Raw genomic sequence first — 24502 nt, forward strand, 5'->3', positions numbered from 1 at the left:
TGATTAATTTTTAAAAAGTCCGACTATAAGTAACAAGTCACTTATCACTTTTCGAATTTATTTGATCAATAACTTTTTTATATAAAATTAGATCGATTATTTTTAAAATTAATTAATTTAAAATATTAAATATCTAAATATATTTTTTTAAAAACTCTTTCTATTACTTCGTATCAATTTTCTCTTTTCACGAATTGGAGATGAGTTACTGGTTGAGTTAGTTAGGAGGTTCCAATACTTAGAGAAGGATGGGATATCTATCGCTCACATGCAGTGTCTCTCACCTTCACATGCTTTGTCTGCCATGTCCATTGCACCTTTCATATCGAATCATGTTCCTCTTCTACTTCTTCTTCGAATGAACTATGATGAATTTTTAAGACAAATCAAGAAGAATGCCGTGTTTAGAGATGTTGTTCTATGAGAAAAGGATAGTTTTGTACGCGTTGAGAATCTGTAGGCGTCACCTCTGGTGGTTGATGCCATGAAGGAGAAGAGAAGAAAAATCAAATTTTGATGGTCTGTTCCAGCTACTTCCTCATCAACATGAAGGACATCCGCCACCTGCTCTCGTTCATTGGCTCTCGCGTATCTCTCTCGTCACCGTCGCTCCCTCTCGCCCAGGGCAACGTAGCGTCGTCGTCGTCGTCGCTGTGACAGTGACCACTGCGTGACGAGGTCGCCCTCAACCTGTTCGACTGAATGCCTGTGAGATTAGACATTTGATCAGTTAATTTGCTTCCACGAATGAACTCCTTATCACTTTTCTCAAGCAGCAGCACCAAGGTATGCATTGGTTTTGTTCGTATGTAAATTCTGCATAATACTTGGTGAAATCAGTTTGTTGGGACCAAGGATAAATCTGTGGTAGCTGGTCTCATCCATGGACTGTTCATTTGATTATATGATTTTTTTTAAAAAATTCTATTCTCTTGATGAAGATAATTGACAGAAAGTTTCACTGTGAGCGTGCACTGGTCTTATGATAGAGCTGAAAAGAAAGCAGAGCTGCCTGCCTGCCTGCAATGGCCCATCCTTCATGGCCAAATGCTGTCGACTGGCTCAGCTTTGGAAGATAAAGCAAAGAGGCAGAGCTAATTAATCTGCAAAAAGGAGGCAACAATCCACCGACGTGAAAACGAGGACCAAAAAGAAACATAGGGAAGGGTGCCCACTTTGAGCTGCTCCTCATCTTCTCCAATGCTTTAAACAGCACCACTTTTATCCAAGTTTTCATCAAGCGCCACTTGGTTTACTGTAATAAACAAAGCTTCCCTGTTCCTTAATCCATAGCTCTATAGAGGTGATAATCAAATCTTCTTCTTCTTTTTTTTTTCTTTTTATCATGATTCATGGTCGAAGTGTTTGATTTTGTGTATGAATGCATCGTTCTTCGCTTGAAAGAGTTCGGTGAGAGGTGTTGTTCCCATAGTTGTCTCCAGCTTCAGGTCCAGCGTATGCATCACTTATTAACTAGGACCATTCCATCATCTTCATCTCTGTCATCCACATGCAATGGCAACCACTTCAATCCTCATTCCGGATACAAATTTCCAGTGTTTGACGTTGCATTGCCATGGATCCAACACTGCGATAGAGCTAAAGAACTAGCCTGAAAGAATCATGTGCAGTGCTCACTCCTACTAATTTAATGCCTGCTGTTACAGTGCTGTGCAGTGTTCGTTTTCAACGCCAAATCTTCTTCCGTGTGGTTTGTAATTTGAAGTAGAGCTTTGGAACGTGTGCCTGTGAGGGGAAGGCGAAGCCTTGCGGAAGGAGCAGTGCAATGTCAAGGTCGAGGTAAGGACTTTCGTCGAACATTTTGTTTGCTTGCGCTCTGTTTCTGCTGTAATGGATACCGAGTGAGTAGCGCGGCGTTTTGTTGGGAAGCAGAGGGTCGGACGAGCGGCCTCACCGGCCATCGCCGCGAGCGCCGCTGCACCTGCGGAGCATCGGCTTCTCCGAGGCAAACACCGTGCATCACCACCTGGACGATGCCGCAGCGCCGCCGCCGACCGCAGTTCCAAGGTGTCCTCTCGCATCGTCTCGCATGAGGTAATTGAGAAGGGCGACCGATGTTCTTCGTTTTCAGTTCCGTGGTTGATGTGTTCTATTCGACAGAGGAAGCGGGGCACGAGGGTGGTGGAGCTTGAGACGAAGCTGAGCAAGGCCCAGGCGGAGCTCAAGAAGCTAAAAGATCGTCTGGCCTCGGCGGAGGCCGCCGAGGTCGAAACGGAGAAAGCTCTCGCGAAGGCCAAGAAGCGGCTCCCAGCAGCTGCCGTAGACGCGAAAAGGGCAGAGGAGACGCCTCCTCTGGCTCGGGATTCTCGCTCGGGAGATGTTCGACAAAATGACAAAGAACACAGCGTCACTTCTCCGGCGACGATGGATGTCTTCGAAATCGTAGTGCTGGCAGAGCCCCTCCCCGTGGAGGATGAAGTCGACGGCGAGCAGAGGAAAGAAGAAAAGGTAGCGATGGAGAGGGAAGAGGAGGAGACAAAGGCAATGATTGAGAAAACAGAGAGGCATGTGGGCAAAGAGGCTTCTGCTTTTGTTGCAGAAAAAGAGGAAGAAGAGGAGAAGGAAGTACATACTCTAAAAGCCAAGCTTTTGGAGAAGGGGAAGGAGAAGGAAGTAGCAGTTCGACTGGAAGAAAACATGATCTTTAAGATTAAAGCAGAGGAACAAACTAAGAAGCTTGCAGAATCTGCTCAAGCAACGCAAGAACAACTCATGGCTCAACTGAGTTCAATGGAGGAAGAACTGAAACATAGTAAAACCAAAGAGCAGCAGCTGACCTCGCAACTGGAGGCGGCAGAAGGCGAAAAGACATCGCTGGAGATGGAGCTGAAGCGGACGAAGGTGCAAATGGATCAGTGGCGGAAGGCCGCAGAGGCAGCGGCTGAGGTATTAGCCACCGGAAACGAGGCAAGTGCGGAGACGGCTGACAGAAGGTTAGTTGACCGTTGCAGGTCGATGGACAAACACCTCGGGGTCTTGATCGCCGGAGCCATGGAAGAGAATGGCAACGGCGGAGGGGGAACGAGGAAGAGCGCCGGTGCGCGGCTGCTCGGAAACCTTCTTCGGAAGAAGAACCAGCAAAATTGACGTCATAGACGTTCACCATCTCCCTGCCATGTTTCTCTGTCGTGTTGTTTTGTGCACTGTTACGTCGTTTGTATCGAGAGAGATGGGATCTTGATATTGTGTTCTACTATAGCAAAATCATGAACTAAATTCATGAGATCTTGATATTGTTTGTCGAATTTATGAGAACCATAATTCGTTAGCAGTCGATCTCGTGGCCCTCAAGGTTCTCCTTCCATGCAAACGCTGCGCAACGTGTGTGGTGCTCAGTTTCTTCCTCCTTTTTGTGGCTGGAGTAGCTTAACTAATGCTCCAGAAGAATGTAGGAAGCTCTCAGTGAGCACATCCATGGCCTGCAAGCTCCCCCCTCGATCTTCTCTCTCCTCTCCTCCTCCATGGATTCAAGCTCTAGACCAGAGACTCCCCACCAAGAACCCTAGCGTCGTCGTCAAGCCCACAGGCTCGGAGAAACACATCTCTCCTCGCAGAGCTTCACGTTCAGAAAGCGTCACGGAGGAAACCAGTAATCTTCTTATTTCTTGTTTGTGCTGTTTCTTCTCTGTGATGGAGCTGAAACTTGATTCTGTGCTTGATTTCATGAGAGCTAGGCTCATCGGCAAGAAATCAACTGGATCTCCTGCAGCAGCTGGCATCTCCCACAGCAGCAGGCTACGAAGGGGTCGATGGAGGTCCGAGGCGTACCGTCCGTGAGCAGCTGAGTGAAGCAGTAGGAGGCAGAGGCGGCGACTTCACGCTTCCGCTGGGGAAGAAGCTGAAAGCGATCAGCCTCAGTTCTTTGACGGTATCGCAGAAGAGAAACATCAAGCGGCAGGCGTATCTAAATGAAGTGGAGCAGAGGAACGACTCGGCGTTCTTCGCGACGGTGGGCGCGTTTGTTCTTCTTCCGCCGTTGGCCATCCTCGCCGCCGCGGTAGCAACTGGAGTCGTGCAGCTCTTCCCTTGACGTTACTGATCAGAAGTAGAAGAACAAGTTCAGATGTAATAAGAGAAAATTAAAGGAGATACTTGTTAATTTGCACCTTAAATATAAATAATAAAGATAAAAGATATTATTTTAATACTTTTTTTTAGGTTGCTTTTTTTAATTTTTTATTCAGGCTTTGGTTTGAACCATTAAAAATATAGAAATTAAATTTATATTATTAAATTCTATTATAAGGGTCTTATTAATTATATTGCAAAAGTTATTTTTAAGGTAAAGGTTTTTTTAGAGAAATGCTACGCTGCACGACGAGAAATGCGTGATGTGCGCGATACTTGTGATCCACCACCGCTACCGTCGCCCTCGCCGCACTGTCCTGCTACCGCCGGCTGCCACCTCGGCCGCGATCGACGCGCCACTCACCGATGCTCCGTCCCGCAGCGGATTCCGACCGGATAGTGGTCAGAATCCGACGAATTTGCTCGAAAATGACCCATGCCCGCTCACCGCCACTGCTGACCAAATTGCGATTGAATTTCGATTAAACAACACCAAATCACGGTCGGATTCCACAATCACGGTCGGAGATCGCCCGAAGAAGGAATGGTCACCTGCCTGTCCTTCCTGCCCGATCTTCGATCGTAATTTGGCCGAAATGACGCCCGACATTGCCGGCTCTGTTTTCAATTAAATTCGTCGGATTTCAACCACTATCCGATCGGAATTTGACGTTGGTCGAAGCGCCGACGAGTGGCGCTTCGATTGCGGGCGAGGATGGCGATGGAAGCGCGGCGGCAGCGACAGCGGCGATGGCGGTGGGTGTCATAGACGAGTTACACGAGATAAGGAGTCGCATAGCAGCATAGCTAAAGTTATTTTTAAGGTAAAGGTTTTATTAATATTAAATACGTTTAAATATTTTTATTGAACTTTTAACTAATTTATTCTTATTAATAATTGACTAATTTTTTAAGGGAATATTTAAGTAGTAAAATCAAATAGCAGAAGAATTTTAGGGGGCATTTTGAAAAGTATCCATCGTATTAATTTGCGGACCAGGCGCTGGCCGGAGTCCAAGCCACGCCCTTTCCCAGTTGCATCTCCGATTCCAAAGGTCGGAGAACCCTAGCGGCGGAGGCGACGACCGATACGCTACCATTTCTTCCCCTGGTACAGCTTTGCGTCTGATCTCCGTCGGCATCCGCATGAGGAACACTCTGTGCTTGTAGTGCTGCTGCGGTCGGCGGCGGACGCGGTGGAGCAATGGCATACAGAGCGGACGACGAATACGACTACCTCTTCAAGGTTGTTCTGATCGGGGACTCTGGCGTTGGGAAATCTAACCTCCTCTCTCGGTTCACCAGGAACGAGTTCAGCCTCGAGTCCAAGTCCACTATTGGGGTCGAGTTCGCGACCCGAAGCATTCGGGTCGATGATAAGGTCATCAAAGCTCAGATTTGGGACACCGCTGGTCAGGAGAGGTTCGTATGGCCTTTTCTCTTCGCTCGATTTATGAGGATTTGGATTTGAACCCAATCTGCCCTTATGGTGCATCGATTTATTTGACTGCTTGAATCTTTTGTTCGGCCTCGGTTACTTTGGTTTCAGATCTGTAGTTTCATTGGTCAGATCTGAAACCCTGGTTCTTGTTCTCGATGAAATCTCAGTTTTGTGAGTGAGATTTTGTTCAAAATTGTCCATTTCGCTCTAGATGAATAATGGCCCATTAATAGCTTTTCTAGTTTTTGAATGATAAATTTTGAGTTATTTCTCAACAACCCAGATCAACATTCAACAGATCTAGTGAGCCCTGTGTGGCACCTGTTAATATTTGAAGGCTCCTAAATTTAGTTATTTTATCCGTACTCTTCTCTCAATGCATCTAACGCTTACATAGATGTAGAAGCAGATGAATCCGTATCTTTTCCGATATTTAGGTGTACATTAAGATAGTTCAACTTATACTATCCCGTTATTAACCTGAAAATTCAACTGTCTGCTCCTACCTCTGAAATTTACCTTTTTTATACTTTTTACTAAGTATTCAGCAAGGCATTTTACATGTAATTTATATGAAAACGTCTACTTCTTTGATTGCTTATATTGTTATATAGTAGCCTAGCAAATCTTTGATTGGGAAATCAATGTCTAGAAAGTGGCTGAAGCAATGCCAGTAGTTAAGTTCCTTATAGTGCACTGTGCACGAATCGTATATCAAAATATGAGCATCGACAATTTTAGTCGATGTTCAACTTTAATGGGTCCATTGGCCTAGTAAATTGGTTAAATACACGCCTATAAAGTGCATGATAAATGTAGTCTTGGTTAGTTTCAAATAGTCAATTATGTGTTATGATAGTATATAAATCTACAGGGGTTTATCTTAAGCATCACATAGCTCATGTGATTTTGAGGGTTTTAAACCTTGTTTTGCTGAGTTACTTCTGATGGGCCTATCACTTTGAGTTCATACGCTTTGATTATAACAATAACATGATGACATATCTCAATAAGCTTAGCAGCTTGTTCATGTGTAAGAGCAAGAGTTACACCTTTGAGTTAAATTGATCTGTCTCAAATATGTCACTACAATTCTTACTTGACAAATCAATTTCTATTTCTTGGTGCTGTGATTATCTCTCCAAGGATGATTATTTATCTCATTTTACTCATGTGTCTAATGTCCAGTAAAATTACCTCTTTATGGTATATATCTCTATATTTTGGGCAAATGCTCTTATTTTTTTTCCTTATTTTTTTTTTCTGAAAAGAGACCAATGCAGTTAAGAATTTAATTTTATTAAAAGTTGTCTAAGTCGTTAATTGTTATAATTAGTTAGAACTTTTAAAAAATATATTTAGTTTTTCTAGAGAAGTCTCTTATTTTATAAAGAATACGTCGTGTCTTCAAACTATAAATAGGAGTTAGGATTCCATGTAATAGATACAGTTTTCAAGTTAATACAATTTGCAATTTCCTTTTCTCTGAATGAGGATTGTATTGTTATCCTTCCGCTATGCTACGTCAAATGGCATCAAAGCTTTCCTCTAAGTGAGGATCATATCTTTGTTCGCTCCGCTATACTGCATTAGAGACATTTCAGTTTAATTATGATCTATAAGTAAAAAATGATGGTGTTTATATCTAAAATGTTGTTTTCTTCCAATTATATTGTGCGAGTCTTTGCAATATTTAGTTTTGGAAAATATTGCAATTTGCATGTAGGATACATCAAGAACAAAATGATTCACTTTTGTAGACATTATCTTGCTATCGATCGTATACTTGTTTGTATAAATAATGTTTATTGACTATAGCATTTCTGTTTACCTAGATACCGAGCAATCACGAGTGCATATTACCGGGGAGCAGTGGGTGCATTGATTGTATATGACATCACTCGTCATGTAACTTTTGAAAGCCTTGAAAGATGGTTGAAGGAGCTTAGGGATCATACTGATTCCAACATTGTGATCATGCTTGTGGGAAACAAGGCAGATTTACGTCACCTTAGAGCCGTCAGCACTGAGGACGCAAAGGATTTTGCAGAAAGGGAGCGCGCATTCTTCATGGAGACATCTGCACTGGAATCAGTGAATGTGGAAGATGCCTTCACTGAGGTGCTCACTCAGATCTACAACGTCGCGAGCAGGAAGGCGCTGGAAGCTGCTGATGGCTCAGAAACTTTGCCAAAGGGACAAACAATCAACGTCGGCAAAGATGATGTTTCAGCCGTTAAGAAAGTCGGTTGTTGCTCGACTTAAGCCGAATGGTCAATATTTGAGAACGCGGGAACAACAACAATTCGAAAAATTATCAAGCATTTACTGACATATTGCTACGTCTGTTGTTGTAAGTTTAATGAGATGATTTAAAAGTAGGATCTTAAAACTGCATTCTTGTTTCAAAACTTCAGTGAGGCATATTTAAACTAAGATTTGCCTTCATGTGTCTGTCAATTGTTTCCCTGCAAAACATTGTACCTTTCTTAATTCTGCTATACTTTTCCAATGAGAATTTCCCCTTTTAATGCATGCTTCTACACAGTGATTTCGCTCAAAATTTATCGACAATTGCGATGAGACGATGAGCTTGTTCTCCTTGTGCTTGATTTGGGAGAACATTAGAGCAACTATGAACTACAGGTCTCAACTATAAACTTAAGAGACTACCAAGGGGTCTCTTACCAAGCACCTCGGAGTGGAGAAGCTCCTTCAGGCTGCTATCGGATTCGCTTAAGTGTGTATAAGTTGTGTTCTAAATTTATTCGATAAGTAAATCAATAGAAGAAGGTTGACTATCTTTATGATTAATCAGGCAAAATTTAGACACATTTGATTATTAAAAACAAAAAACGAAGGGCAAAAGGAACGCCTTTACGCTCCCGACGAGCTCTTTGTTGCTACGAAGAGTAAAATGTCTAGCTCCATTTTTCTACTGATGGGATCGGACGGTTGAGGATGAAGAAAGGAATCTAGCTTCCAAATGTCTTAAAATAAATAGTGATTTTTTTTCCCTTTCAAATATCCGTAATTCAAGCAGGTTCGGCTGCCTTTTATCGATAGAATACAAACCACAGATACAAAATACATTTGAAATTGCGTAGTCATTTACGAATACTCATATATCTTTGACTTAAAATCAGTGAATATTAAGATTTTATTATATATTCTACCATTTTTAAAACTTGACTGCTTTCAAAGGATCCTGTTCTATGTTGTGGACTTTAATTTTTTTCCTGAATGAGGGATCCTTGTTGGTTTTACGCGGCAGTAAAGGTTGAAAGGTGGGCTGATGTGGCAAGTCAAGAGGTCAACAATCAAACCCCGATGGGCCGGCCCGACACTCCTGACCTCAATTACCTTGGTCACTCGATCTCGCTCTCGACTAGTCCGACCTCCTTGGTCACTCAACCTCGCTCTCGGTCAGTCCGACCTCCTCGATCACTCGATCTTGCTCTCGATCAATCCGACCTCCTCGGTCACTCGCTCTCGACCAATCCGACCTCATCAGTCACTCGACCTCGCTCTCCATCAATCCAACCTCCTCGGTCACTCGCTCTCGACCAGTCCGACCTCCTCAGTCACTCGACCTCGCTCTCCATCAATCCGACCTCCTCGGTCACTCACTCTTGACCAATCCAACCTCAACCGCCTCAATCTCTCGGCCTCAGTAGGCTCGGCCACTCAACCTGACTCCGACTTGTTTCTCTCGGCCATTCCCAATATTAGAAGAACGACAAAAGTAACCAAGCGTGCAAGTTCTGCCAACTGATCACCTAGATCCCTTCGTGTCTCTACCTACGGCTAAAAAACAAGAATAATCAACACAGTCAAGCTATAAGGCGATTACAAGGTTTACAGACCCGTCCCCTAGATGCTACATTACAAGCTCATTTGTCAATAATTTACAAAACCTATCTCCTCAAGACACCACAACAGCCTACCTATGTCAGCAAGAAAGTTCCTTCTAGTGAGTACATCCCCCCCCCCCCCCCCCCCCCCCCCCCCCCCCCCCCCCCCCCCCCCCCCCCTCGCAAGAAGGTTCCTTCTAGTGAGTACATAATCCCCCACCCCCCCTTCCTTCGCAGGTATGGGCTCTCTCGATTTTCAACTATTTCATACACTTCATCTTCCACAACTCTTCTGCTCTTTGCTGACTTGAACATCAGACTGACCTATCGAAAATTTCCGACACCCTACTAATCCGTCCATTTAACTTCCTTCTCCAAGTTCTTTCACCGGTAGAATTCAGGATGAATGAGGTAGCAGATTTTTGATTGGTGGTTTGACTGTCCACAGCATCAAACCGGAACACTGAAGAAAACATAAAGAAAGAAATATGACAAATGCAACTCCATTGACAATAAAAATAAGGAAAGATTACCAAATTCAGAACTGGTTTTAACAAAATAAGTATAATGTAAAAAAGCACATGACATCACTTCATACAAAGTATCATACCCACCAATAAAATTAAGCGCACGAACATTAAGCAGGAACCAAACGACCGTGAACACAAACCAGACACCATGAGGAAAACACATTTGAAATCACTTACCAAGATCCATGTAAGTAGTGACTCGGCACCTATCATTCCAGTGCACTGGCCTTCGAGTAATCAGATACATTCAGAAATCAGGAATAAACAGAAGATATTGTCAAGAAAATTTACATAGAATAGAGTACGTGACATGTCAATACTCCAGTTTCCAAAGACAAGAAGGCTGCTCAGCTTTAACATGTTTAACAGCCTCATTACGGCCTTTACCAAAAACTGAGTCAGGAAAATGCATCATTTGGGTTGCATAAGCAGCAAGAGGCTGTATGTAGTCGCTCGAGGCAAAACAAATCCATACTAGTAACAAGATTGATTTAGTAGCTCAGAGGGTTGGTAGTATTCCCTTAAGTTCCATAGCCGTCATTTAAGCTTTCAGTAGTATAAGCATATTGGAGATGAGGCCCATAAGAAGTGTTCTCGTCCAGAGAAACCATCTGGTTGGGAGCATGCATGGTGCCTGGAGCATTTTCCTTTTGATCGATAACTACTGAAGGTTTATATAAGTTTTCAGGCATATCTTTCTGATTTGCTTTCGTCCTGCTCTTAGAATTCTTCTTAGGATCCACAATGTTATCTGCTTTGAGTCTTCCCATCTGTTGCTGCAGATCCACAAGTGAGTTACCAGTCAACTTTGCTTTGGAGCCTTTCTTTGGATCAACAAGTTTGAATTCTAGTCTGTACAATGCAAAGGCCTCACAATCATTGATCTCATACTCATACATGTGCCACTCATAGTGAGTGAGTGGTTGTGGATCCATATAGTAGGACCTTTTTAGACCCCCAAACTCTTTCATGATTTGCTTTCTAGATTCATGCCAGCCACGGCCATTGTAATCTGGTAAAGACCTTTGCTTTCTATTTCCGCTCTCAAATGCCCTTCTTGGCTTGTCAAAGAAAAGCCATTCTCTAAGTGATTCACCTTCAAGGACACAAAGATCAAATAGCTCTGCAATGTAAAATAAAATAAAACAAACGGGTTATGGAATGGGTTAACAGGATAGCTAAAAGTTTTGATTGAATGAGCAGAAAATAGTGCCTCTGACGATGCCATACCTGGAGCATTCCATGGAGACTTTGTAGTTGCAGCACCTTCACAAACTGGAATACCAACATTTTTGCCAAGTATCTTAGCACTTAGAGCTGACAAAAGTGGGCCATCTTTTAAATCAATGCCACCAGGGCGTAGCACTGGTGTCATACCAGGTGGACCTTCATTAATTGCTAGAGTTGCATGGAAGCTACTACAGTAATCTTGGCACCATTCAGAACCCTGAGTGGGTCTCGGACAATCCCAAAGGGCGCACTTCGGCCTCAAAAATGCAGATGGTGGGGGGCATATAGTTGGCAGCACATCTGACATGTGGGGAAATACATCTGGAGCAGTTTGCTCAGTAGAATTTATGTTAACATAGAGCTCATGGGGCATTTCCTGTTGTAAATTGTATTGCTGATAATCAAAGTGATTAGCCTCTTGCAGGCAAGTGACAGCAGCATCCTGTGGACCAGTAGGGAGGTTGCTTTCATAATGACCAGCATAAAGATAGTCCTGCCCAGCTACTTCCTGATGCACGTAGTACTCCTGTAAGAAGACAAGAAAACTGTAAATCGTCAAAATCACCACAAATTGGAATAAAGAAGACCAATGAAACCAAATGGATAGAACAGGATTCCTGGGAAAATGTTAACAGTAGAAATGTAATGACTAGAACATGATAAATAAACATCATATGTACACATGAAAAACGAAAAGGCAGAAGGACACATGTTAAAAATAGCAGCAAATTTGCTTGCAGTTTAGAATAACCAAGGGACATAGAATGCACAACATGATCAGAAATTCTGCACCAACTCTAAAATTGCTTCCTGATGTAAATAGGATAATGTGAGATAGCAAAGTGAGATTTAAGAATATAAAAAAGATTATTATCTTGGTAGAAATTTATGTCAAAAGCATGACACATGTTTGAATAAGAATATTGAAAAAACAATTAAGAAGAAAAAAGAGATGAATGAGAATACACTCAAAAGGAAAACCAAGATACATGAGGTAAATTCTTCCCTCAAAATTCAAACCAGCCCATAATCTAGAGTCGTAAACCTTACCTGATTTTTTCTAACCATTAAAGGGTTAGGAAACAAAGAAACTTGAAAACATTTCCAAAGAACTTGAATACACAAAATGACAAATGAAAAGGTCATAAGGATGCATGTTTTAGCATGATTGTCTCATCATGTCAATGGATGATGTGTCAAAAAACAAAGTAGTATATCAAAGTTTTGGTGAATTGCTCTTTCATTCATGTTTGTGGAGTGCATCGATACATGTATGCCTCTTTTGTGAAATTCGGTGAGAAGATATATATGTTTCTCGACAATTTTGTTGAAAAAAAATTAGAGAAAAGTCTCGTATGTGATGACTGACAATGGGAGCAATTGTGTCTGTGGGCATGCATTCAATTATTGTTAGTAACTTTATTCTTGTGATACTTATACACTATATCATTTGCTACATGTTTTATTTATTATGTAGTTTGTAAAATGGGAGACCTCATTTGCATTGGACTTCATGCACAACATATTGTATAGGTCTACGTTGGACATTAGCAAGATTTTCTGAATTAACAGGCATTAGAAGAATGTCATTAGCTGGTTAATTTCAATGTTTAATTGACGACAAAAATGGAGTTTTGAATATGATGAGAGGAATCAGATGTTACATCCAATTTTTATTAGGGGATTAATTAGCAGCAGTAATTTATAAATTGTGGCTAATTAGGATCTAGTAGATGGGTTTGAGATTAAATCATTGGATTTAGAGCTAAACTGTTATACTTATGGGCTATTTTGTTGTGTAGCTGACTAGGGTTCTATTTATGGTTGTTCGACTTTGCATTACTATTCCTCTTCTCTTCTCATCCGTGAATAGCCCCAACTTCTTTCCTTCATGATTTAGAAAACGTAAGCAATTTTCTATCATAAGATTTCCCTTGTTTCCTTTCGTCTACTCACCAAGCTGCCAAATCTTTTTCTTCACAGCTGGTGGATGAGTCTCTCCATGTCAGTATCACTCATTCTTTGGGTCACAAGATCCAAGATATCTGATTAAAGATCAGTAGTCTTTCTCTTCATGTGAGTACATGATTCTCTTTTGGTGAGTGTTTAAGGTTGTGCTTTGTGTTTCCTACCTTTGATGAGGCCATTCTTTGACTCATCCTAATAAGGGAAAAAAACAATCACAAGATAAATTTATAATTAATGCAGAGAGCTAAAGCTACTATCAAAAGGCAACACAGGGAGATCTTGAGCCTAAGATGCAGTATCACAATGTAAATGCAATTGGAGTGCATTTGAAGTGAACATGCAAGTAATGGGTTACCATACTAAAGTTTCAGAAGCTACAAGAAAAACCAAAAAAATGTTGACTATTTCAAACTGCTCTCTTCTTACAAGTCTTGGAAACTAGGGACCAAAAAGAAGATGCTACGAGAAGAGACGAGGAAAATTTGGGACAATGACAGCTACACCAATGCTCAAGGAAGGTGTTAACAAACTTTGTGTCCATTTGTCTCTCACTCGCCTCGAACACACAGTTGACCAAGTAGATTGGACGAGTTGGTCGCAAGTTCTAGTACAATACTGACAAGTTTACTAGTCATTATTGATTAAAAGGACAACACGGTGCACGAAGCTCCCACCAATGCGAGGTCCCGGAGAAGGATCTATTGTACGCAGTCTTACCTTGCTTTGCAAGAAGTTGTTTCCGAGACTCAAACCTATGACCTCTAAGTCATACGATAGCAATTTTATCATTATATCAAGGCTTCCCTTCTACTAGTCATTATTGACTGTTGTAAGAAAATATATTTCAAAATAATTTCAATGATATTTGTTCAACAACCTAGTTAAAAAATAGTTATTGATTGAGGAAAACATAATGGTTGAAATGGAAAAGTGTGTTAGCTGTTTTTTATTTCAAGGTACTTCTAAAGTTTAAAGGGAAGTTTTACAAACAAGAGTTAAACTTGCTATGTTATATGGAGTTGAATATTAGGTTAGAATTGAGCACACAAGTGGAACATGAGAATCGTAGAGATAAGGACGGTAAGATATATGTGTGGGCATATAAGGATAAACAAAATAAGAAATGAAAATATTAGAGAGAAAGTTGAGGTTGCACTTATTTAGAAAAAAAATTCCAAGAGACACGTTTAAGATGATACAGATATGTGCTTAAATGACCAATAAATGACCCAATTAGGTGATATGAAATTCTGAAAAATACACATATTAATCGACAAAGAAGGAAACTGATGCGGGAACAAAAGAGCAATTTTAATTTTTTTAATTATTTTTGTCGAGTTAGGATTTTGAGGGTATTTTCGTCTTTGTAATGTTAGGGTCTTAAGTCTATTTAAATCATTATTTAGTTGATTTTAGATTTTTAGTTTTTGATCAATAAGAATTTACGGCCGCGTTATTTCTTCCTAAACGTCAAGTTTGGTTACCTATCTCCTAGTATTCTATAAAAGCAATTGGGTTTAGAAGATTGTTTCAGGTATTTGTGTTCAAATCAACATAATCAATAGTTAACCGCTATATTAGTTGGTATCGGAGTTGAACTAATCTTGTGTCAGCATGCCACCGAGAAGGCAGCAACACGTCGACAACGCTTTTAATCGTGATATGGTGCAACGATTTCAAGAGATGGTTGACGGACAATTTAACCTAACTATGGATTAGCTAACAGAAAAGATGACAACGATGTTGGGAAGCCAAAATAGAGGAAATCTAATCCAACACAATAACAATCACCGGGCAAACTTAGATGTGGAGGCGAGTGATGGTGAGGAGGCGACTGTTTATGACGAGGAGGTTACATGTAGACGTCGCAGAGCAATCATGGAGGAGGATCGTAGGCATTGAGAGACAGGTATGAGAACTGAAATTCCTAAGTTTCATGGCAGCTTACAACCTGAGGAGTTTCTGGACTAGCTAGCCTCTACAGAGGAAATTTTAGATTTTAAAGATGTGCCAGAAGGCAAGCGTGTGCCTCTGGTTGCAACCAGATTACATGAGAGAGTGACTACAGGTGGCAACAACTGAAATTGACCCGAAACAGATTGGGTAAGACAAAAATTACAACTTGGGAGAATATGAAAAAGCACATGCTGGCAATTTTTATACCGTATAATTTCTAGTGTACTCTAACATCCACTATCAATAGAAGGGTGAATCTTTTCCCTAATAGAAGCAACCATGCAACAAATAGCAATTCTTTGCCATCATTCAAGGAATTTAAGAGAGTATCTCTCAATGAGATCACGGTGGTAGATGGTCAGTTGGAGAACTATTCCTTCAAACAAATTGATTCCCAAGAATTAATTCAAAGACAAATTTCAAAGATCTCATCAGAAGTAGTTGGGAATCATGATTTTTTTAAGAACAATGCAAGTTTCATCTTCTTTACCATCTGTGGAAAATTTCAATGCTCCTACTAAATCATTAACCAAGCATGTTGAAGGTCATTGTTCAAGGGATGCTAATTACTCCTTTGATAGAACTTTCAATGTCGATCAGTTGACACAACCACTAGCAGATAAATCCACTTCCACAACCTTTACTTCAGAGCAGAAGAAAACACTTAAGATGTCAGTGGTAGCACCAAACAAAATTGCATTGTCAATGCGCACTATTAGTACTTTAGAATCCACTGTATCATCCTAATTTGCCTATTTGTTTGGATTTAAATAAGGAGGTCAGCAATCCTTTATTAACTGTGCAAGAAGACATTGTTGAGAATGATGATTGTGAAGAAGGCGTAGTAGAGTTCACAGAAACCCAATATATGATGAGGAGGTCATAAACAAAGTGTTGTTGGAAGGAGATGTCGAAATGGCATTGGTAGTTCGGCGTTCCTGTTTGATGCTGAAATTAATAGTGAACGATGATTGGCTACGAAGTAATCTGTTTCAGTCGACGTGACCATCCTTGGTAAGGTATGTCATTTTGTGATTGATCCTGGAGTCAGGGAGAAGGAGATCCAGTGAAGCCAAATTTCGATGAGGATGAATTACTTGGCCTTCCGAAGGGATGGGATGGCAGTGGAAAAGAGGGATTCGAGGCACTCAAGATTGGTTGTGATAATTCACTAGATACCAAAGACTGGACTAGGCTAGATTTGTTAAAAGACAAGTTGTTGAACTGGTTGTCAATGAAACATCAAAACAACAAGCAAGTAGACTGTTTGTTATCCAAGCAAGAACATGACATTATACATCTTGTTTCTAGTCTTGGATATGAGTGCGCTTTGAATCCCATTCTTGAGCATGGTGTCGGCGAGTATAACAAGCTTAACCTTAAAGATTGAAAGATTGGACCTTGTAAGATATTGCAGAAGATCAACTATAATGTTTACCGATTGCGCTTCCTAATCACTCGAAGACTTCCGATTTTTTTAATGTGAAGCATTTGATTCCTTTCCATGATGATTCTTCTAATGATGATATGACTAACAATTCGAGAGTGAATTTTCTTCACCTTGAAGAGAATGATGCGGCAACAGAAGAGCAATTTTAGTTTTTTTTATTGTTTTTATTGAGTTAGGGTTTTGAGGGTATTTCGTGTTTGCAATGTTAGAGTCTTGAGTTTATTTAAATCATTATTTAGTTAATTTTAGATTTTTAGTTTTTGATTAATAAGAATTTGTGGCCGTGCCGTTTCTTCCCAAACGTCGAGTTTGATTGTCTATCTCCTGGTATTCTATCGAATCAACAGGGTTTAACTGATTGTTTCCGGTATTTGTGTTCGAATCACTGAATCAATAGTTATTCGCTGCATCAAAGACCAAAGAAGACTTGATTAGCAACAAGACAACGGATATAATTTATTTAAATATAAATGATGATATATTAAGATATCAAGTTTAATGACGTAGAAAGATCCATATAATCAACTCCACTTAATGGGATAAAGGCTTGGTTGTTATTATTGGTTGCGGAAAACATGCCAAAAAAGACTCAAGTCTTAGAAACATAGAATTCCGTAGACTCATCATAAATTTTGCATCATTATATGTATCTCACAAAGAACAATTAGTATTAGAGAAAATATAAGATACTTGAGAAAGATCCTTCAAGAATAGCCACCATAAAATGTGATGAACAAGCAACAAAAGCTACTTTTAAAAAATGACATGCCTCAATGGATCTTGCAACCATTGGATATTTGAATCTTGTTCTATCTCAAACAGATGTTTCTTTCTAGGGCATGCCAATGGCCAATGTATCATGTAGAAAATTATACCAAATTGTTCCTTTGGTTTACGAACATGAGCTAAATGCTTCTTCACCTCTTTATTTCTATGTTGTGACAGTGTGCTACATTAGTTGCATGTTTCTGACCATACAACATACCTGTGCCACTGGAACCAACTGAAGATTTCTCTTAAACTGATGGCACTGCGACTCTAGAGTTTGTACAAACTTTATTTCCACTCTCCTGAATAAATTTCATCTCCTCTATTAATAGCTATAAAAAGGTATAAACTTGAGACTAAAATAATGATACTTCTAGTCTGATTAGTTTTCTTTCTGGAAATAACAGCAGCTGCATGCCCAGACTATTTATGGTTGGCATGCGGGAAAGATAACACAAATATCACAAACACAAAGTCCACTCTAAAAGCAACGGACAGAGACAATCATGGGTGCTCTAAGAAAGAAAACAACACGCACAGAAACACTGCAAACAACGAAAAATCCTCAAAGATAATATTTACCTCTTGAAAGAAAGTAGCAGGTTGTCCATCACCTTGCACGACTCCACCATCAGTTTGCTGCAGCTCCACCTGTTCCGGCTTGGGCGCGTTCACGAACGCCAACTCGGCCAGCTTGCTCGTCGCATCGTCCTCTTCCTCCCTCAGCTGCAACAGGCGCAGGGTCTCGGAGAACAGATCCGAAGTGTCCGGAGTATGCCCCTGGCCAAGCGGAATCAACCAAAATTTCAACTAGCGAATAGTCGAACATGAAAAATAAGCGTCTGCTAGGTTGGATTAAAATTACTTGGAGGGAAGTGGCGGGCGAAGCCTGATTGAGCTCAGCCTTCCACTCGCGGAGCATCTGGTGGACCTGTTCCTCGAGAACGGCGACATCGGCGGCGCGGCTCTCCTTGCGGGCCGATTGGAGGTCGGTGAACTTCTCCTGGAGGTCGTCCACCCGGTTGCGGGCCTTGTCCTTGAACAGCTGGTGCGACGCCGACTTGCAACCCTTCCCCATGGCGGAGATTCGATCGATCGGGCCGGGATCGGAACCCTAGACCTTGGAATTGAGGGGGGATCGAGGACGACGAGTGGAAGAAGGGGAACAACAAAAAAGAGGATTTAGCGAATTAATTAACTGACCGCAGTTAACACCGTCGGCGATGGAGAAAAGTGAAAAAGGGGAAGGGTTTTTAAAGGCAGCCGCATAAAGCTTTTAGATTTCTGATCAGGTGAAACTTTAAATTATGCATTTTTTTTTTTTGAACTGCAAATATAAATTCCCTTTAAATATTTATTTTTTTAAAAAAAAACATTATATAGATATGAAATAACAATATTTAGATATTAATATCAGGAAATAAATTAAGAGATATTTGGATGATATTGAGAAATTAACAATATCCCATGAAACAAATTAATTAGAATATATACAAATCATTGGTCTAAAAATTATGCAGCAAATGATCAAGAGTGCTAATAATGGATAGAAGCCCAACTCCGGCGACGAAGCTCAAGACCACTCTGACGACGCCTCCGAAAGGTTCGGAGCCGACGATGCGGGAGTAGTCATCGGGGGATGAGGACCCTATCGATGGAGTAGGTTGTGAGGGAGAAATTTATTAAGATAGAATCAAAGTTTCATGTTAAAAATATTTATATATATCCTGAATTAATGAAATTTATCTTTCTTGATAGGAGGTTTTTTTTAGTATAATTAAAAAATAAAATTATAAAGACTTAGACTAAAATGAATAAAATTATATTATTATAAAAATATATATTGATTTTATAGTATCTTTAATTTACAAAGTTATCGTAGAGCAGAGTGGTAGTAAGGTGCGAGGAACAGAGGAAGTGTTGCACGTTATATTATATATACTAGCAGAGGAGCAAAATAAAATGGAAATTGATCCTTTGTCTCATCTGCTATAGTTCAATTACACTAACACATCTGTTATAGTCATTCGCAGGACTACCGTTCCTTGTACGTAACTGTCACAGTTAGACATTTTTTTCTGGTGCATACAATTTTTTTTTTAAAATTATTTAAATTTTAGATTTAAATGTTTAAATTTAGAGTATAATATTTAGATTTAAAAAATAAAAATTTAAAATATATATATATTATATTAGGTGTTCATAGACTGTGCAACATATCAACTTATCTATGGACAATCTATTAGCACCTAGTATCAATTTTTTTAATTAAGATTTAAGGTTTAAAGTTTAGAGTTTAAGATTTAGAATATAGTATTTAGGTTAAAGTAAGTAAAAATTAAGAAAAAAAAATTAACACTAGAGGTTCACGGGTTGCTCATTGACAGGGTCGGCTCTAGGGCCCCCTTTTAATTGGGGCCCAACTTTCAATATATCAATATATATATTAAAAAATAAAAATTATTAAAATAAATTTATTAATTAGTTTAATCGATTAGAGTCCCGAAAACCCCTTAAAATTCTCAAAAAATTCTAAAAACCGTTCACCTTCCTTCCGCTCTGAAATATGAATCCCCGATTTGAACTGAAATTTCCAAGTCGTCGTTCGCCTTCGCCTTCGCCTTCGCCCCACCTTGTGGCCTGCGCGGCTGCGCCTTCGCCCAGCCCTGCCCTACGAGCCCTTCGCCCGGCCCTGCGCCGTGGCCTTTGCCTTCACCCGGCCCTGCGCACCTTTCGCCCCGCAGGCCGACCCTGCGCCTTCGCGACTTCGCAGCTTCGCCCGGCCCTGTGCACCCTTCGCCCGACGGCCCCGACCCTGTGCCAGTGCGCCTTCGCCTTCGGCCGGGCCTGCGCGCGCTTCGCCTTCGCGCCTACGGCCTACGCCTTCGCTTTCGCGCCCTAACCCTTCGGCCTTCTCGCCTTTGTCGGTGAGCAATGATTTTTTTTATTAAATAATCTTTATTATTTTATAAAATGACTTTTATTATTATGATTTATTTCATCATTAAATTGCTGACATGTTTTGATGATTCAACAATCAGACTAATTACTTCATTTAATTTGATGACGAGATAATTCTGATTGAAAAATGGAATGAAAATATAATTTTCATGTTCATGAATGAATTGAATTAAGAAATAAATATATATTGATATAATATGTAAATAAAATATTATAAATTGATCTTTCTTCTGCATATTAAATAATTTTTTAGGGTAAAAATTAATGTATCTGATTAATGATTAATGTATGTGTTTTTTCAGGGTAAAAAGTTTTTAGAAAATTGAAAGTTTTAAGGCTTATTTTTCAAAATTAAAATTAATAAAGTCTTATTTACGTTCAACTATGTCTCAAGAAAGATTAAATAATTTAGGAATGTTATCAATTGAAAAAAATTTATTATTAAAACTTGAATATGAAAATTTAATTAATAATTTTACTTCTAAAAAAGCAAGAAAATTTAATTTTATATAAAAAATTTATTTTTAAAAGTAATATTTTAATTTATTTTAAAAAAATTTTAAACCCACCATTGTCGATCTCAAGTTCGAATAAAAAAGGGTGAGAGAAATTTTTTTAAATAATAACAATTATTAAAAAAAAAAATTACCTAAGACCCCCTTGTAAGCTTGAGCCGCGCCTGGTTGTCGGTCCCAAATCTAAATGAAAAAAGATGAGGAAAAATTTTATATTTAAAAAATATATTAAAGGTCTAAAAATAATTTTAGCCTAGGGCCCCATAAAACTATTGAGTTCTATCCTGTATGATCGTCTTTGTCAATTTCTCCGTTGTAAAAAAGATCTTAAAAACTTAAAACTCTCAGTTATAGATAATTTATCATTTCTTATCTTAACAATTATCTCATTACGTCTAATATTATTAAATTTAAATTTTATATATTCCGTCTTTACTAAGCCTAAAACTTTTCACTTATAGTATTTTCCTCCATGATTCTAAGTTTAACATTTATTCATGAGTCTTATTTACTAAAACAATATTATCCATAAATAATAAGAACTATGGTACCATATCTTAGAATGTTCAGTAAATTCGTCCATAATTAATGTGAAAAATAAGGACTTAAAATTGATCCTTGATGTAATCATATTCTTATGAGGAATATTTTGATTAATCCATCTAAAGTTGTCATTCTTGTTATTACATCCTCATATATATTTTAATTAGTTGAATGTATGTTATACTAATATTTATCTTTTTTAGAATTCTTCATATAATTTTACTTGAGACTTTGTTATGAATTTTTTCTAAGTCAACAAATACCATATGTAAGTCTTGCTTCTATTCCTAATACTTTTAAATTAGTTGTCTAAGAAGCTGTATAACTTCGATTGTCATCTTTCAAACATAAATCTAAATTGATTTTCGATTATCATGATCTCCTTTTTTAAATTTTTTTCTATTACTTTTTCTTGAAATTTTATGATATGACTTATTAATTTAACACTCTTATAGTTTATATAATTGTGTATGTCCCTTTTGTTCTTATATAAAAGAACTAAAATACTTACTTTTTATTTATTAGATATTTTTTTCATTTTCAATATCAAATTAAATAGTTTTATAAGTCATTCAATATTTTACTTTCTTAAACACTTTTCTACCTTTATCGAAATATCATCAAGTTGCCCTCGGGACACATATATATATAGCTGAGTTAATTATGGCGGAGCAGATTTACAGAAAAAAGTAAAGGTTCGAATCTCGACGAAGTTAAGCAACACCACCCTGGGGCCGACCGTATAGGGCCGCTAAGGGGGCGGATTCATTGTAGACGAAATATCATCAAGTCTAACTATTTTTTTATTTTACATCCCATTTAAAATTTATTCTATTTTTAAATTTTAAATTATATGATAAAAATCTAAATTTCTATACTTATTTAATTTATTTAAATTATCTAAGTTAAATTGACCTTCAATAATATTCATGAATAAAAATTTAAATTATATTTATCAATAAAAATTTTTAAACAAATAAATAAACTCTTAAAATCAAGTTCACCGACCAACTAAAAATATAAAAAATATAAAAAAAATTAAATAATTAGATAAGTTTGAATCTATCAAACTTAAATCCAACTCAAATTTATATTAAAAAAATCAAATCAAATTTCAATAATAATTTAAATTCATTTTAAATTTGATTTAATTTGATTCAATTACCTATAAAATCCGTTTGACTTTTCCAAGTCATGTGAATTCCGCGTCGCCGTATCCAATTGACTTTAGAAAGTTGACTAGTTATCATTTATGCCGCGTGGAACGAACTGTCAACTGTCAACCTTCCCACAGTTTCATTTCCGTTCAAATCAAAATCAATGGTGAACTTGGAGACGAAGGAAGGAACCGTGTCGATCTGAGTTCTGCTCTTATTCCTCTCACTATCTCTCTCTATATATAAACACCATCAGGCGATCTACAATTGGCATTCCAAAATCAAAGCTTTAATCGTTTCTTCTCGATTATATATATCGATCGATCGCGAGATGGCCAAGCAAAAGGTGGTGCTGAAGGTGTCCATGGGAGACGCCAAGAAGCGCTCCAGAGCTCTCAAGACCGCCGTCGGGTTGCCCGGGGTGGTATCCGCGACGCTGGACAACGACCGCCTCACCGTGGTCGGCGACGGGGTCGACTCCGTGGAGCTGGCCACCGCCCTCAGGAGGAAGATGGGCGGCGCCGAGCTCGTCAGCGTCGGCTCGGCCGAAGAAAATAAGAAAGAGGAGAAGAAATCGCCGGCGGTGGAGAAGCCAGCGCCGGCGATCTACTGGACTCCATATCCTGCAGTCCCGCCGCCGTATGACAATTACCGGTACCCTTACGAGATCGGCGAGGCGGATCGGGAGGACAATTGTAGCATCATGTAGAGATTTCAAGTTGTAGCATGATCGATAATCTGTGAAGAATTGATTTTGTTCAAGGCTGCTGAAACTGCAGCTTGTGCTGGGCTGCCATGCACCTTTCTTGCTTTCTCCTTCCATTTTTCTGAAAAATATTGCCTTCTTCTTTCCGAATAAACACACTTTCCATTATCATAGCAAGCTTTTTAATTTACACCATGGCTATTATAACACAGTGAACAGAGGTAAGGTTTTTCTTTCTTGCTTGTCTATCTCTCTCCTCTTTGCTCTGGTGTGAGTCCACCTTTGCCACAGCTCGGACAGCTTGTTAGACCAAATCCTTGGCAGTCATAGCACCTAAAACCATACAAATTTGCTGAGCACATTTGCTTCAATCCATTGAAGTTTCTTTTTGCTCATGTGATTTTAAGAAGAAAAGAGAAAGAGTCTAAACTCACTTCCATCTCTCAAAGATGTTCCCATTTTTCTTATTCTTCCCTGTTCCCTGCAGTTATATATTCTTAATATCGAAGAAAACGAGATTAAAGTTCTTCGAGGAAAATAATGGTGATACCTTACAGCCAGGGCATTCAATTGCTCCTTTTCCACTGCATGTTCTGCAGTTTTTGGAACCCTGGGAATTTGAGACAAGAAATCATTTGAGTGGAATATATAGGTGAGGATGTAGATGATGAGAAATTGTTGCAGGCAGGCACATACAAGTTTGAAGGACACAGTGTGGGACTTGAAAGGAGAGATCTCACCCTTTTGTTTTGCTCTTATTTGATGAAGTCTCTGTGGACAACTTGTTGAGGAAGAGAATGAGGAAGCTATCTCCATGATCATCCTAGATGAAAGCTTCTATATCCACATCGTTTATGCCCCTATATATGTGGATACAAAGAGAGAAGATCTTATCCATAAGAATGGAGCAGGAGCCACAGGTTTGGGTCTGCTTTAACACTATCCATGAGGAGCAGGCATGTGGTGCAAATTCTAGTTTGCTCTGGACGAACCCAAAGCTCAAGTCGAACTAGTAGAAGGAAGCACAATGCTGTTCGATCTTCAACCTAAATTCATGTTGAAGGAAGCTCAAGTCGAACTAGTAGATTGAAAGGGATTGTGGCCGAACTCAAACACGGAGTATCGGATTGAAGCTTAGATCTAATTAGCAATTGTGCATTAGAACTATAAGTTCAGTTAGTGTTTCACTCAGACATCTGCAAAAGAAATAGGATTTCTTTTGCTTCTTTTTTCTTCTTCGAGTTCTACGCGATGAATGATGGGGACAGGGCGAGCTCGTCCGAATTGATATCTGGATTCTTTTGGGGAAGGAATAAAAATCTAGCAACAGATTC

The 24502-nt window shown here is 39.3% G+C and overlaps 5 protein-coding genes and 1 pseudogene across 6 annotated transcripts; 4 read left to right on the top strand and 2 right to left on the bottom strand.

Annotated features, from left to right (window-relative positions):
• The first annotated feature begins 1586 nt into the window (after nucleotides 1-1586).
• On the top strand, nucleotides 1587-3267 carry LOC141830637 (interactor of constitutive active ROPs 4-like; annotated as a pseudogene).
• Nucleotides 3268-3306: 39 nt separating this feature from the next.
• On the top strand, nucleotides 3307-4154 carry LOC141830639 (uncharacterized). 2 transcript variants are annotated; one of them, XM_074718044.1, is made up of 2 exons: nucleotides 3307-3610; nucleotides 3690-4148. In XM_074718044.1, exons 1-2 carry the CDS (start codon nucleotides 3325-3327, stop codon nucleotides 4049-4051), a joined length of 648 nt encoding a protein of 215 aa, XP_074574145.1. In that variant the 5' UTR covers nucleotides 3307-3324; the 3' UTR covers nucleotides 4052-4148. The 2 variants fall into 2 exon arrangements, with proteins under 2 accessions (XP_074574145.1, XP_074574146.1); XM_074718045.1 differs by having other exon boundaries at nucleotides 3358-3610; nucleotides 3696-4154.
• A 965-nt stretch (nucleotides 4155-5119) lies between these two features.
• Nucleotides 5120-8061, top strand: LOC141830638 (ras-related protein Rab11B-like). Its single transcript, XM_074718043.1, has 2 exons — nucleotides 5120-5511; nucleotides 7366-8061. The coding sequence occupies exons 1-2, from the start codon at nucleotides 5294-5296 to the stop codon at nucleotides 7793-7795; spliced, it is 648 nt and encodes a 215-aa protein (XP_074574144.1). The 5' UTR covers nucleotides 5120-5293; the 3' UTR covers nucleotides 7796-8061.
• A 2081-nt stretch (nucleotides 8062-10142) lies between these two features.
• Nucleotides 10143-18497, bottom strand: LOC141830635 (transcription factor VOZ1-like). Its single transcript, XM_074718042.1, has 4 exons — nucleotides 18152-18497; nucleotides 17869-18066; nucleotides 11145-11670; nucleotides 10143-11037 (listed from the first exon to the last, which is right to left on the bottom strand). Exons 1-4 carry the CDS (start codon nucleotides 18362-18364, stop codon nucleotides 10436-10438), a joined length of 1539 nt encoding a protein of 512 aa, XP_074574143.1. The 5' UTR covers nucleotides 18365-18497; the 3' UTR covers nucleotides 10143-10435.
• Nucleotides 18498-22723: 4226 nt separating this feature from the next.
• On the top strand, nucleotides 22724-23224 carry LOC141830285 (heavy metal-associated isoprenylated plant protein 16-like). Its single transcript, XM_074717739.1, has one exon. The coding sequence runs from the start codon at nucleotides 22794-22796 to the stop codon at nucleotides 23169-23171; it is 378 nt and encodes a 125-aa protein (XP_074573840.1). The 5' UTR covers nucleotides 22724-22793; the 3' UTR covers nucleotides 23172-23224.
• LOC141830286 (uncharacterized) lies at nucleotides 23193-24144 on the bottom strand. Its single transcript, XM_074717740.1, has 4 exons — nucleotides 23865-24144; nucleotides 23719-23778; nucleotides 23603-23649; nucleotides 23193-23501 (listed from the first exon to the last, which is right to left on the bottom strand). The coding sequence occupies exons 1-4, from the start codon at nucleotides 23988-23990 to the stop codon at nucleotides 23414-23416; spliced, it is 321 nt and encodes a 106-aa protein (XP_074573841.1). The 5' UTR covers nucleotides 23991-24144; the 3' UTR covers nucleotides 23193-23413.
• Between the last annotated feature and the right edge of the window lie 358 nt (nucleotides 24145-24502).

Source organism: Curcuma longa, chromosome 6 (assembly GCF_044706935.1).
Source record: "Curcuma longa cultivar G26 ecotype Majalengka, Jawa Barat chromosome 6, ITB_CL_G26_1.1, whole genome shotgun sequence".
Classification (NCBI taxonomy): domain Eukaryota; kingdom Viridiplantae; phylum Streptophyta; class Magnoliopsida; order Zingiberales; family Zingiberaceae; genus Curcuma; species Curcuma longa.